The sequence below is a fragment of the Pongo abelii genome, chromosome 19 (genome assembly GCF_028885655.2).
Source record: "Pongo abelii isolate AG06213 chromosome 19, NHGRI_mPonAbe1-v2.0_pri, whole genome shotgun sequence".
Taxonomy (NCBI): domain Eukaryota; kingdom Metazoa; phylum Chordata; class Mammalia; order Primates; family Hominidae; genus Pongo; species Pongo abelii.
This window is the reverse complement of record NC_072004.2, coordinates 20,385,560-20,397,691: the sequence shown is the minus strand read 5'-3', so window position 1 is coordinate 20,397,691 and position 12,132 is coordinate 20,385,560. Positions and strand designations below refer to the sequence as shown.

At 47.9% G+C, this 12,132-nt stretch overlaps 1 protein-coding gene across 3 annotated transcripts in view; it reads right to left on the bottom strand.

Annotated features, from left to right (window-relative positions):
* The window catches only part of GRAPL (GRB2 related adaptor protein like), a 29,685-nt gene that overhangs the window by 10,544 nt on the left and 7,009 nt on the right, over nt 1–12,132 (bottom strand). For 2 of the 3 annotated variants that reach the window (XM_054535527.1, XM_054535528.1), the window contains exons 1-2: nt 2,186–3,075; nt 376–585 (exon numbers count right to left, since the gene is read on the bottom strand). In XM_054535527.1, the coding sequence (XP_054391502.1) occupies nt 376–585; nt 2,186–2,224 (249 nt within the window). In that variant the 5' untranslated portion in view covers nt 2,225–3,075. Of the gene's footprint in view, nt 1–375; nt 586–2,185; nt 3,076–12,132 lie in introns of those variants that run through there. The other variant, XM_054535529.2, reaches the window with a different exon arrangement.

The window sequence follows — 12,132 nt, the reverse complement described above, 5'->3', positions numbered from 1 at the left end:
CGCTCTGTTCTCCATTCCCATACTCTGTCTCTCTCTCTAGCTCTCATTCTCTCCCTCTCTCAACAATTTTCTCTTCAAACATTTTCCTGGAAAACTGGGGGTTGAACTAACTCCTGCCAGACACTGTGGTAATATCTCATCGAATCCTCACAACAGCCCCAAAGGAGGGTCATTAGTTATCTCCCCATTTCCTAGATGGAGAATCTGAGGCTCCGAGGGAAAAGGTGGCTTGTCCAGAGTCACACAGCCAATAACTGGAGAGGCTGGGCCTGTCTTCCAGGGGCCACAGTCTGCTTGGGACAGTCCCAGGCCCCCGGTGCCTAAATCCACCCCCACCCCGTGTGGGGCCAACTCAGCAGGCTCCAGTCCCCCTACCTTGAGTGTGTCTCCCTTGTTGAAGGCCAGCTCGTCGCTCTCTGTAGCCTGAAAGCTATACAGGGCCACGGACTCCATGCCGCTGCTCGGGGCTCCAGCAGCTGGGCTCAGAGCTGGGCTGACAGCTTCCTGCTTCCTCTGCAGTCGAGGACCGTCTTCCTTTGTTTTGAGTGCGTGTTTGTTCTTTTGAAGTTGAGACTGAAACTGCTCCTGATGGGGGAGAAACAGGAAACAGACATGTCACAGAACAGGGAGGGCTTGTGAGCCAGCTCGGTCCCTACCTCAGACCCCAGGTGCCAGGAATGGCCCTTGGGGAGTCTCCCTGAAGCTCTGGGAGTGGGGCCCCCTTGTGCCCATGTTTCATCATCCGTAAAAGTGAGGTGCCTGGAGGAGAAGTGCCAAAGCCGTCCTGCTGGCTCAGGCACTGAGTCTCATGGCACCAGATGCTGGCCCCTCTTCACCAATTTGCCAATGACTCTCCGTCTTTTCCTAAACCCTGATGCCTCTTGTGATGCCCTGCCTCCTGCTCCTTCAATCCCAAACTCCTCACCTGGCATTCAAGGCCCTTGCAATCCACCACCTCCACCTGCCCCTACAAGCAGCCCCCATTCTCATCCCTTGTCATCCCCTTCACTCTAAACAAAGCTAGGGCTTCAGCCACAGCAAGGGGCCACACCAAACTCTCATTTCAGCCCCAGACTTTTGCACCTGTGGTTCCTCTGCCTGGTGTTCTCCTCTTTCTGCTCCCAGGAGACTCTTATTCACCCATCAAAGCCCAGCTCAGAAGGTACCTCTTCTGGTTTAAACCCTGGGCACCTTAGGTGGGACTTAAATCCTAAGGTCAATAAGACTTGTAGGCCGGACGCGATGGCTCATGCCTATAATCCCAGCTTTGGGAGGCCGAGATGGGCGGATCACTGGAGGTCAGGAGTTCGGGATCAGCCTGACCAAGATGGTGAAGCCTCATCTCTACTAAAAATACAAAAAATTAGCCTGGCGTGGTGGCATGTGCCTGTAATCCCAGCTACTGGGAAGGCTGAGGCACAAGAATCGCTTGAACCCGGGAGGCAGAGGTTGCAGTGAGCCGAGGATCCATCCAGGCTCAAAGCAATCCTCCCACCTCAGCCTCCAGAGTAGCTCGGACTACAGGTGCCCACCACCATGTCTGGCTAATTATTTGTATTTTTAGTAGAGATGGGTTTTCACCATGTTACCAAGGCTGGTCTTGAATTCCTGGACTCAAGCGATCCTCCTGCCTGAGACTGTGCCATTGCACTCCAGCCTGGGTGACAGAGCGAGTCTCCTTCTCAGAAAAAAAAAAAAAAAAAAAGAGAATTGTAAATAAATCTCTACCTTTTCTTAGTGGGTTTGTTATGAGCAGTGTTATCAGTGTAGCAATTCTGAAACTGTTTTGCAAGTGTTTCAGGATAGAGCACAAATGGACAAGCACAGCTATATTGTTTGGAACCAAGGTTCTCCCTGGGAAAGAAGGGAGACACAGACGTGGAAGGAAAACCAGGCAGAGCCCTGTGGTGTTGCATGGACACTGGATGAATCAGTGTGAAGTCATATTGTTTTTTTTCTGTAAAGAAGTTTTTCTTCCTTCATTTATATTAATATGGACTCATGGTTTCATATTTTAGCCAGTGGATTATAATCCATTACTATCACATTTATTTTGATGCTTAAAATGCCCCTGATTAGGCCAGTGGGGTCTCCTTCAAGCTGTCTCCTTATCCTTTTGACATGGACCCGTCATTCTGTGAACACGCCCTGACCTTCTGGCCAATAATAGAAGAATCGCTTGAACCTGGGAGATGGAAGTTGCAGTGAGCCGAGATCGCACCATTGCACTCTAGCCTGGGTGACACATCAAGACTCCATCTCAAAAAAAAAAGAAAAAATAGTTGCGAGGAAAGAAGAGAAGATGACAGCTGCCCGCCGCCCACTCTGGAGTCCCTGAGCCAACCAGGCAGGATGGAGCTGGCCCTGGCCTCACCTAGCTCCATTCCAGGGCTTCTCCACGCTGCCCTCTACTCAAAGACCCCTGCCTTCTGGCTGCCCCCGACCCCAAGGGTGACAGGATGTTATAAAGCCCCTCTTTCCGGCTCTGTTGCAGCTGAGGTTTCAAAGCCTCAGAATGATGCAATGGAGGGGTTGGGATCCGCCCCTGCCTCAGTTTTGAGGTGCTTCCAGCCATATGAGGGGAGGAAGACTTCCCCTTATGAAGCTGAATGTGTGTCCCCCGGGGCGGTGGGACAGATGCCTGGTTTATTTTTATGTGTTTTAGAAGTATTTATTCTCTGCCAAGTCCTTTACAAAGAGGTAAGTGACCAATAGTTGGTAGGTGGCAGGGCTGGGGTTCAAACTCAGGCAGGCCTGAGGGCCAAACCACGCCTACAACTCCTTCGCCGCATGGCCTCAACCCAGAGGATTCCTGCCCCAGGTGGCTCAGGCCAGAGCTGGGAGCCTGGGCTGCCTACTGTACAGTGAGCTCAAGGAGTGCCGTGAGGTAAGCAGCAAAGCTTTGTTGGAGGGTAAATCTGCCCTGATTCCGGGAGACCAGAGCGGACCCCGCAAATGGGACTTGACTGAGAGGACCCTTGAAGAATGCAGCACCCCAAATGAGGCAGACGCCGGGGCCTGGAACGAGGGGCCATCAGAAGCTGGAGGCTTGGGCCAGGCCCGGTGGCTCACGCCTGTAATCCCAGCACTTTGGGAGGTCAAGGCAGGCAGATCACTTGAGGCCAGGAGTTCGAGACCAGCCTGACCAACATGTTGAAACCCTGTCTCTACCAAAAATACAAAATTAGGCTGGGCATGGTGGCTCACACCTGTAATCCCAGCACTTTGGGAGGCCAAGGCGGGTGGATCACCTGAGGTTAGGAGTTTGACACCAGCCTGGCCAACATAGTACAACCCCGTCTCTACCAAAAATAAAAAATTAGCTAGGCGTGGTGGCAAGTGCCTATAATCCCAGCTACTTGGGAAGCTGAGGCAGGAGAATCACTTGAACCCAGGAGACGGAAGTTGCAGTGAGCCAAGATCATGCCACTGCACTCCAGCCTGGGCAACAAGAGTGAAACTCCGTCTCAAAAAATATATATACAAAATTAGCCGGGAGTGGTGGCGCATGCCTGTAATCCCAGCTACTTGTGAAGTTGAGGCAGGAGAATTGCTTGAACCCAGGAGGCGGAGGTTGCAGTGAGCTGAGATCACCCCATTATACTCCAGCCTGGGCAACAAAAGCAAAACCCCATCTCAAAAAAAAAAAAAAAAAAAAAAAAAATAAGGAGTTTTGGAAACCAAGGTTTTATTATGCAGATGAAGCCTCCAGGTAGCTAGCTTCAGAGAGAATAGAGTGTAAATGTTTCTTATCAGACTTAAAGAGTCTGTTCTATCAGTAATTCCAAAAGTGAGGAGGTTATAACCAGGCATGTCCAGCTCCCCCTTCCCATCATATCCTGAACTCATTTTCAGGTTAACTTTGGAATGCTCTTGCTGAGAGAAGGAGTCCATTCGGATGGTTAAGGGACTTAGGATTTTGGTTTTGATTGATGGAGGTCCCTCAAAAGCTGCTCACGGGAGGAAAACTCATCACTGGCCACAGGCCACACCAGGCTAGGGCAGACCCAATCACTCTCTCAGTGCTGAAACCCTAACCCCCTGTGATCAGCTGAGTAACGGCCCCGAAGACATCCAGGTCCTGATCCCAAGAACTTGGAATGTTCCCTTATATGACAAGAGGGACTTTGCGGGTGTGATTATATTAAGGATCGTGAGATGGGATGGAAACTGCAATTTCAATGCAGTTTGAGTTCTGTAATTATTAAACTGGGCTAGACTACTAGACCCTGGAACACTCCAAAGAGGCTGACTGGGGAACTTTTTATCATCAGAGATTGGCTGAAACACCTGAGAGAACTCCCTGAAAAAAAATTTTTTTTTGAGACAGAGTTTTGCTTTTGTTGCCTGCACTAGAGGGCAGTGGCATGATCTCAGCTCACTGCAACCTCCGCCTCCCGGTGTCTACTAAAAATACAAAAATTGGCCAGGCATGGTGGCGCATGCCTGTAGTCCCAGCTACTTGGGAGGAGAATCACTTGAACCTGGGAGGTGGAGATTGCAGTGAGCAGAGATCGTGCCACTGCACTCCAGCCTGGGTGACAGACGGAGACTCTGTCTCAGAAAAAAAAAAAAAAAAAGAAAAGAAAAGAAAAGAAAATGAAGAAACAGACCAGGCATGGTGGCTCACACCTGTAATCCTAGCACTTTGGGAAGCTGAAGCAGGAGGAATGCTTGAACCCAGGAGTTCAAGACCAGCCTGGACAACATAGTGAGACCCCATCTCTACAAAAATAAACAACAACAAAAATAGGCCAGGCACGGTGGCTCACGCCTGTAATCCCAGCTTCTCAGGAGGCTGAGGTGGGAGGATCGTTTGAGTCCTGGATTTCAAGGTGATAGTGAGCTATGATCACACCATTGTACTCCTGCCTCTGAGGACAGAGCGAGATTTTGTCTGGAAAAAAAAAAAAAAGAAAACGGAAATGAAGAAACATGGATTCATGAACATCTATGAATATTTGGTTTAAAAAGGTGAGGCTATGGTGTTTGCATTGAGATCATGGCCCCTCTTGCCCTTCCTCTCAGCTCAGTGAGGCTGAGACTGCACTCTGGACAGCTGCAGCCAAGAACATGGGGTCTCCTGCTGCCTCCAGACCAAGGAAACAGGGCTCCCTCTGTCCCCAGCTCCCAGTAGGAGGGCTTTCCTCCCAGGAAGAACAGGACATCAATTTCCTATTCTACCCCAGCCACCTGTTGCTGAGACTAAGTCCTGGGTGAGTGTAGCCAAGAGTTGGGGGCCCCCTTCTTGCACCCAGCCCCCCTCAAGGAACAGAGGCTCTGCCTTGGGTGCAGTGTGCTGCAAGTGCTAGGGTCCTGATCACTCCAGCCCTGGCTCATGTGGAAGTGGCCCGACAACAGGAGAGACAAACTTTGAGGACCTCGGCCATTGTCCCCACTCCCACCAAGTCCTCAGCCCCTAGCGCAGGGTGTCACTCAGAGAGAAGCTTTCCAAAGTCTCCACCCCCAGCTCCAGGGCCCTGGCTCAGAGAGATTTTTGCCTAATGAAGAAACAGGCCATAAAAAGGAGACTTCCTAATCTCTTCCCAAAGCAACTGACCTCATTTGCTACAGAGAATGAAGGAATTCAAGGCAAAAGTTGCTTTTGTTTTGATTTTGGTTAGGTTTGTTTGAGAGTGCAGTGATGCGATCTCCACTCACTGCAACCTCCGCCTCCTGGTTTCAAGTGATTCTCCCGCCTCGGCCTCCCGAGTAGCTGGGATTACAGGTGCCTACCACCACACCCAGCTAATTTTTTTAAATTTTTTAATTTATTTTATTTTTTATTTTATTTATTTTTCAGAGGTTGAAACAAGCTCTGCAAGTTGCCAATGGATTGCTTTATAATTTCCTATAATGCCCCGCTCTGCACACTGATCCTATCAAGTTTGGCTTCTTGGAAGGAATAGTGTGTGAGGTCCATGTCTGCTATTTGTTCTGACCTCAGGAGGGCTCCCTCTACTGGTGCTATTCCCTGTTCTCTCCTGTAAACGAGCAGCCTAGAGTTCAGCTTGTGTCTTGAATCTTCTCCCAATTACCTCTCACCATAATCTCTACCATTCTCAAAAGCACCTTTTGGGCCGGGTGCAGTGGCTCACGCCTGTAATCCCAACACTTTGGGAGGCTGAGGTGGGTGGATCACGAGGTCAGGAGTTCGAGACCAGCCTGGCCAAGATGGTCAAACCCCGTCTCTACTATAAAACAAAAAATACAAAAATTAGCCGGGCGTGGTGGCAGGTGCCTGTAATCCCAGCTACTTGGGAGGCTGAGGCAGAGGACTGCTTGAACCCGGGAGGCGGAGGTTGCAGTGAGCCGAGATTGTGCCACTGCACTCCAGCCTGGGCGACAGAGCGAGACTCCATCTCAAAAAAAAAAGAAAAAAAGAAAAAAGAAAAGAAAATTTGCATAGCTTAACAGCTGGGTATGGTCAGGGAAAGAGGAAGAGAGCCTTCCAAAACCACTGTCATCACAGGGTAACTGTAGGCATACTCAAAGCTGGGCCCCCTGAGAACGACCTTAGAAGATGAACGTCATAGGGAAGAAATAGACCTCACTAAAATAATCCAGCCAGTCACTAAACAAATAAACAAGAAAATAATAACAAGCCCAGGGCAGGGGAGACTCATACCCAGAATTGCTACAATGTATTATTTAAATGTCCTGTTTCCAACAAAAAAAATACGAAGCACGCAAAAAATTTAAAAAACAGGAAAGCATGACCCATAGATCGGGGGAAATGCAGGCAAAGGAAACTGCCTGTGAGAGGGCACATGTTGATTTATCAGAAAAAGACTTTAAAGTAGCCATTATACACATGTTCATAAAACCAAAGGAAACCGTGACTAAATAAATAAAGGAATGTATGATGATGGTGTTTCATCAAATAGAGAATACCAATAAAAAGATAGAAATTGCCAGGCACGGTGGCTCACGCCTGTAATCTCAACACTTTGGGAGGCTGAGGCGGGTGGATCACGAGGTCAGGAGATCGAGACTAGCCTGGCCCAACATGGTGAAATCCTGTCTCTACTAAAGATTAAAAAAAAAAAAAATTAACCGGGTATGGTGGTGCATACCTATAATCCCAGCTACTCGGGAGGCTGAGACAGGAGAATCCCTTGAACCTGGGAGGTAGAGGTTGCGGTGAGCTGAGATTGCACCATTGCACTCCAACCTGGGCAACAGGGCAAGACTCCAAATAAAAAAAAAAAAAATCGAAATTATAAAAAAAAAAAAACAAGTGGAAATTATGAAGTTGAAAAGTATAGTAACTAAAATAGCCGGGTGCAGTGGCTCACACCTGTAATCCCAGCACTTTCGGAGGCCGAAGCAGGTGGATCACCTGAGGTCAGGAGTTCGAGACCAGTCTGACTAACATGGTGAAACCCCATCTCTACTAAAAATACAAAATTAGCCAGGCATGGTGGCGGGCACCTGTAATCCCAGCTACCCGGGAGGCTGAGGCAGGAGAATTGCTTGAACCCGGGAGGCAGAGGTTACAGTGAGCCAAGATCACGCCACTGCACTCCAGCCTGGGCGACAAGAGTGAAACTCCATCTCAAAAAAAAAAAAAAAAAAAAAAAAAAAGTAAAGAAAAGTATAGTAACTGAAATAAAACATTCATTAAAGGGATTCACCAGCTGATTTCAAAATTCATATGGAATTGCAAATGATCTAGAATGGCCAAAAAAATCTTGATAAAGAAAAAAAAACGGCTGAGTGTGGCAGCTCGCGCCTGTAATTCCAGCACTTTGGAAAGCCCAGGCAGGAGAATCACTTGAGCCCAAGAAGTCAAGTCTGCAGTGAGCAGAGATCGCATCACTACACTCCAGGCTGGGCCACAGAGCAAGACCTTGTCTCAAAGAATAAAAACCAGAAACAACCAACAAACAAATAACAATAATTAAATAAAAATAAAAAACGTAGGGTTACATTTTCATGCCTTGTATTTGGCAATGGAAACTTTGATATGATACTCAAAATACAAGCAATGAAATGATAAATTGTATTTTATCAAAATTAAAACTTTTGCTCATCAAAGGACACTTTCAAGGAAGTGAAAAGACAACCTACAGAATGGAAGAAAATATTTGTAAATAATAAATCTGGTGAAAGTTTCATATCCAGAATACACAAGAACTCATAGAATTCAATACTTGAACACAAACAACCCAATTTAAAAATGGGCAAAGGATCCTAAAAGACTTTTCCCCAAATAAGGTATACAAATGGCTCACAGCTCCTGAAAGATGCTCAACCTCATTTGTCATTAGGGAAATGCAAGTTGAACCCACAATGACACACCCTTCACATCCCTAGGATTGCTATTAAGCCATGCCTGCTGTCTTGATGACCCCTGCCCCTGTCTGCCCCCCTGTCGTTGCTGGTCCCTGAGATCCATTGAGTGGACTCATTGCTGGCTCCTGGTACTACCAAGCTGGGACCTGGAATATCTTGGTGTCGCTAGAGTGAAAAGACTCATTAATTATGGTCAGTCAGATCCTTCTAGGGCTAAGAGACCAGCCAGGGTGGCCCCAGCTTGTCCCTAACTTCGGATCCTAGAAAGGAAGCCCTGGCTGGGCGCGGTGGCCCACGCCTGTAATCCCAGCACTTTGGGAGGCCGAGGCAGGAGGATCACCTGAGGTCAGGAGTTCGACACTAGCGTGGCTAACATGGTGAAATCCCATTTCTACTAAAAAAAAATACAAAAAATGAGCCAGGCATGGTGGCACGAACCTGTAATCTCAGCTACTTGGGAGGCTGAGGCAGGAGACTCACTTGAACCCGGGAGGCAGAGGTTGCGGTGAGCCAAGATTGTGCCACTGCACTCCAGCCTGGGAGACAGAGCAACACTCCATCTCAAAAAAAAAAAAAAGGAAGCCCTGAGTTCTGCCCAGTTCGGCCCTTTGAGGGTGAGAGATCCCACTATTACCCAAGCCTGGCTGTTCTGGGTATGTAAGTTGGGGGACAGTGGGGAGCACAGTTCAGGAACCACTCCCACAGCCCCAAGAGCCTCCCCAACCCCACCAAGTCCACCTTTGTCCTCTTCTCTGAGCTGCAAATGCCTCTTGGGCGCCATCCCCTGGAGGTTTCTCAGATGTACAACAGCCCAGATAAAACTCATCATTGCCGGGCGTGGTCGCTCACCCGGCACCTGAGACAAATAAAATGTTTTTTTTAATTATCTATAGGCTGGGCATGGTGGCTCACGCCTGTAATTCCAGCACTTTGGGAGGCCAAGGCGGGCAGATCACGAGGTCAGGAGATCGAGACTATCCTGGCTAACATGGTAAAACCCCGTCTCTACTAAAAATACAAAAAGTTAGCCGGGCATGTTGGCGTGCACCTGTGGTCCCAGCTACTTGGGAGGCTGAGGCAGGAGAATCGCTTGAACCCAGGAGGCAGAGGTTGCAGTGAACCGAGATCGTGCCACTGCACTCCAGCCTGGGCTACATAGCAAGACTCCATATCAAACAAACAAACAAACAAACAAACAAAAAAACACCACATTTTATTTGGGCCAGGCTTGGTGGCTCACGCCTGTAATCCCAGCACTTTGGGAGGCCAAGGCGGGCGGATCACCTGAGGTCGGGAGTTGGAGACCAGCCTCACCAACATGGAGAAACCCCATCTTTACTAAAAATACAAAATTAGCCAGGCATGGTGGCGCATGCCTGTAATCCCAGCTTCTCGGGAGGCTGAGGCAGGAGAATTGCTTGAACCCGGGAGGCGGAGGTTGCAGTGAGCTGAGATCATGCCATTACACTCCAGCCTGGACAAGAAGAGTGAAACTCTGTCTCAAAAAATAAAAATATATATTTGTGGTTAGGCATGGTGACTCAGGCTCACACCTATAATCCTAGAACTTTGGGAGGCCGAGGTAGGAGGATTGCTTGAGGCCAGGAGTTCAAGACTAGCCTGGGCAACATAGCAAGATCCCATCTCTACAGAAAAGTAAATTTTAAAAAATTATGACATTTTGAGCTCCATGATGAAAAAAATTTGAAAAGAAAGAAAGGCTGGGCGCGGTGGCTCACGCCTGTAATCCCAGCACTTTGGGAGGCCGAAGTGGGCGGATCACAAGGTCAGGAGATCAAGACCATCCTGGGTAACACGGTGAAATCCTAAAAATACAAAAAATTAGCCGGGCATGGTGGCGGGTGCCTGTAGTCCCAGCTACTCGGGAGGCTGAGGCAGGAGAATGGCGTGAACCATTCTCCATTCTCGGAGCTTGCAGTGAGCCGAGATTGTGCCACTGTACTCCAGCCTGGGCGACAGAGCAAGACTCTCTCTCAAAAAAAAAAAAAAAAAAAAAAAAAAAGAAAAGAAAGAAAGAAAATTGGCCAGGTGTGTTAGTGCACACCTGTAGTCCCAACTAGTCAGGGTGCTGAGGCAGGAGGATCTCCTGAGCCCAGGAGTTCAAGGCTGCAGTGAGCTGTGATCGTGCCACTGCTCTCCAGCCTAAGATATGGGAAAAACCAAAGAGTTTTTCTTTTCTTTTTTTTCTGCTGTCATTGTATGAAATAGTCTATAGGTTTCCATTATATCCAGTTATAGAGGGTTTTAATGAGTTACGGATTTTCTGCCTGCTGGATCTGTCTGTTTCTGATAGAGGGACATTGAAGTCGCCAACTATAATAGTTTCTCCTTGCAGTGCTGTCACTTTTGCCTCACATGTTTTGATGTTCTGTTGTTAGGATCATACATGTTAAGGACTGTTATGTCTTCTTTGAGCATTGACTCCTTAATCATTATGTAATGCCCTGTCCTTATCCCGGATGACTTCCTTTTCTTTTCTTTTTGTTTTTCAGACAGGGTCTCTGTCAACCAGGCTGGAGGGCAGGGATCTTGGCTCACTGCAACCTCTGCCTCCTGAGTTCAAGCGATTCCCGTGCCTCAGCCCGCAGAGTAGCTGGGATTACAGGCAAGTGCTACCACACCCCGCTAATTTTTGTATTTTTAGTAAAGACAGGGTTTTGTCATGTTGGCCAGCCTGGTCTTGAACTCCTGGCCTCAGGTGATCTGCCCGCCTTGGCCTCCCAAAGTGCTGGGATTACAGGTGTGAGCCACTGTGCCTGCCCTATTCCTGATGACTTTCCTTGCTCTGAAGCCTGTACTGTCTGAAATTAATATAGAGACTCCTGCTTTCTTTTGATTAGTGTTGGCATAGTAGATCTTTCTTTATCCATTTGCTTTTAATACATACGTCTTTAAAGTGTAGTTCTTGTAAGCAACATATAGTTACATCTTGTTTTTTGCTCACTCTGACAATCTCCGTCTTTTAATTGGTTTATCTGGACCATTGATATGCAAAGGGATGTTGATATAATTGGATTAATAGCTGCCTTTTTTTGTTTTTACTGTTTTCTATTTGTTGCCTTTGTTTCCATTTTTGTCTTCCACTCTTTTTCTGCCTTTTGTAGTGTTTTGCCTTTGGGGTTTTTCTTTTTTTATTTTCTTTTACTTTCCTTTTTTTTTTTTTTTGAGACAGAGTCTCCCAGGCTAGAGTGCAGTGACGCGATCTCAACTCACTGCACTCTCTGCCTCCGCGGTTCAAGCAGTTCTCCTGTTTCAGCCTCCCAAGTAGCTGGAACTACAGACACGCACTGCCACGCCCGGGTAATTTTTGTATTTTTGTTAGAGATGGGGTTTCACCATGTTAGCCAGGGTGGTCTTGATCTTCTGACCTCCTGATCCACCTGCCTCAGCCTCCCAAAGTGCTGGGATTACTGGCATGAGTCACCGCACCCAGTCTATTTTTTTTTAAGTTTTTTGTTTTTTGTTTTGAGATGGTATCTTGCTCTTGCTGCCCAGGCTGGAGTACAATGGCAAGATCTCTGCTCACTGCAACCTCCACCTCCTGGGTTCAAGTGATTCTCCTGCCTCAGCCTTCTGAATCGCTGGAATTATGGGAGCCCGCCACCACGCCCAGATAATTTTTTGTATTTTTAGTAGAGATGGGGTTTCAACATGTTGGCCAGGCTGGTGACAAACTCCTGACCTCAGGTGATCCACCCGCCTTAGCCTCCCAAAGTGGTCAGATTACACACATGAGCCACCACGCCCGACCCTAAAAGTATTTTTTTTATAGAGATGGGGTCTCCCTCTGTTGCCCCGGCTGGTCTCAAACCC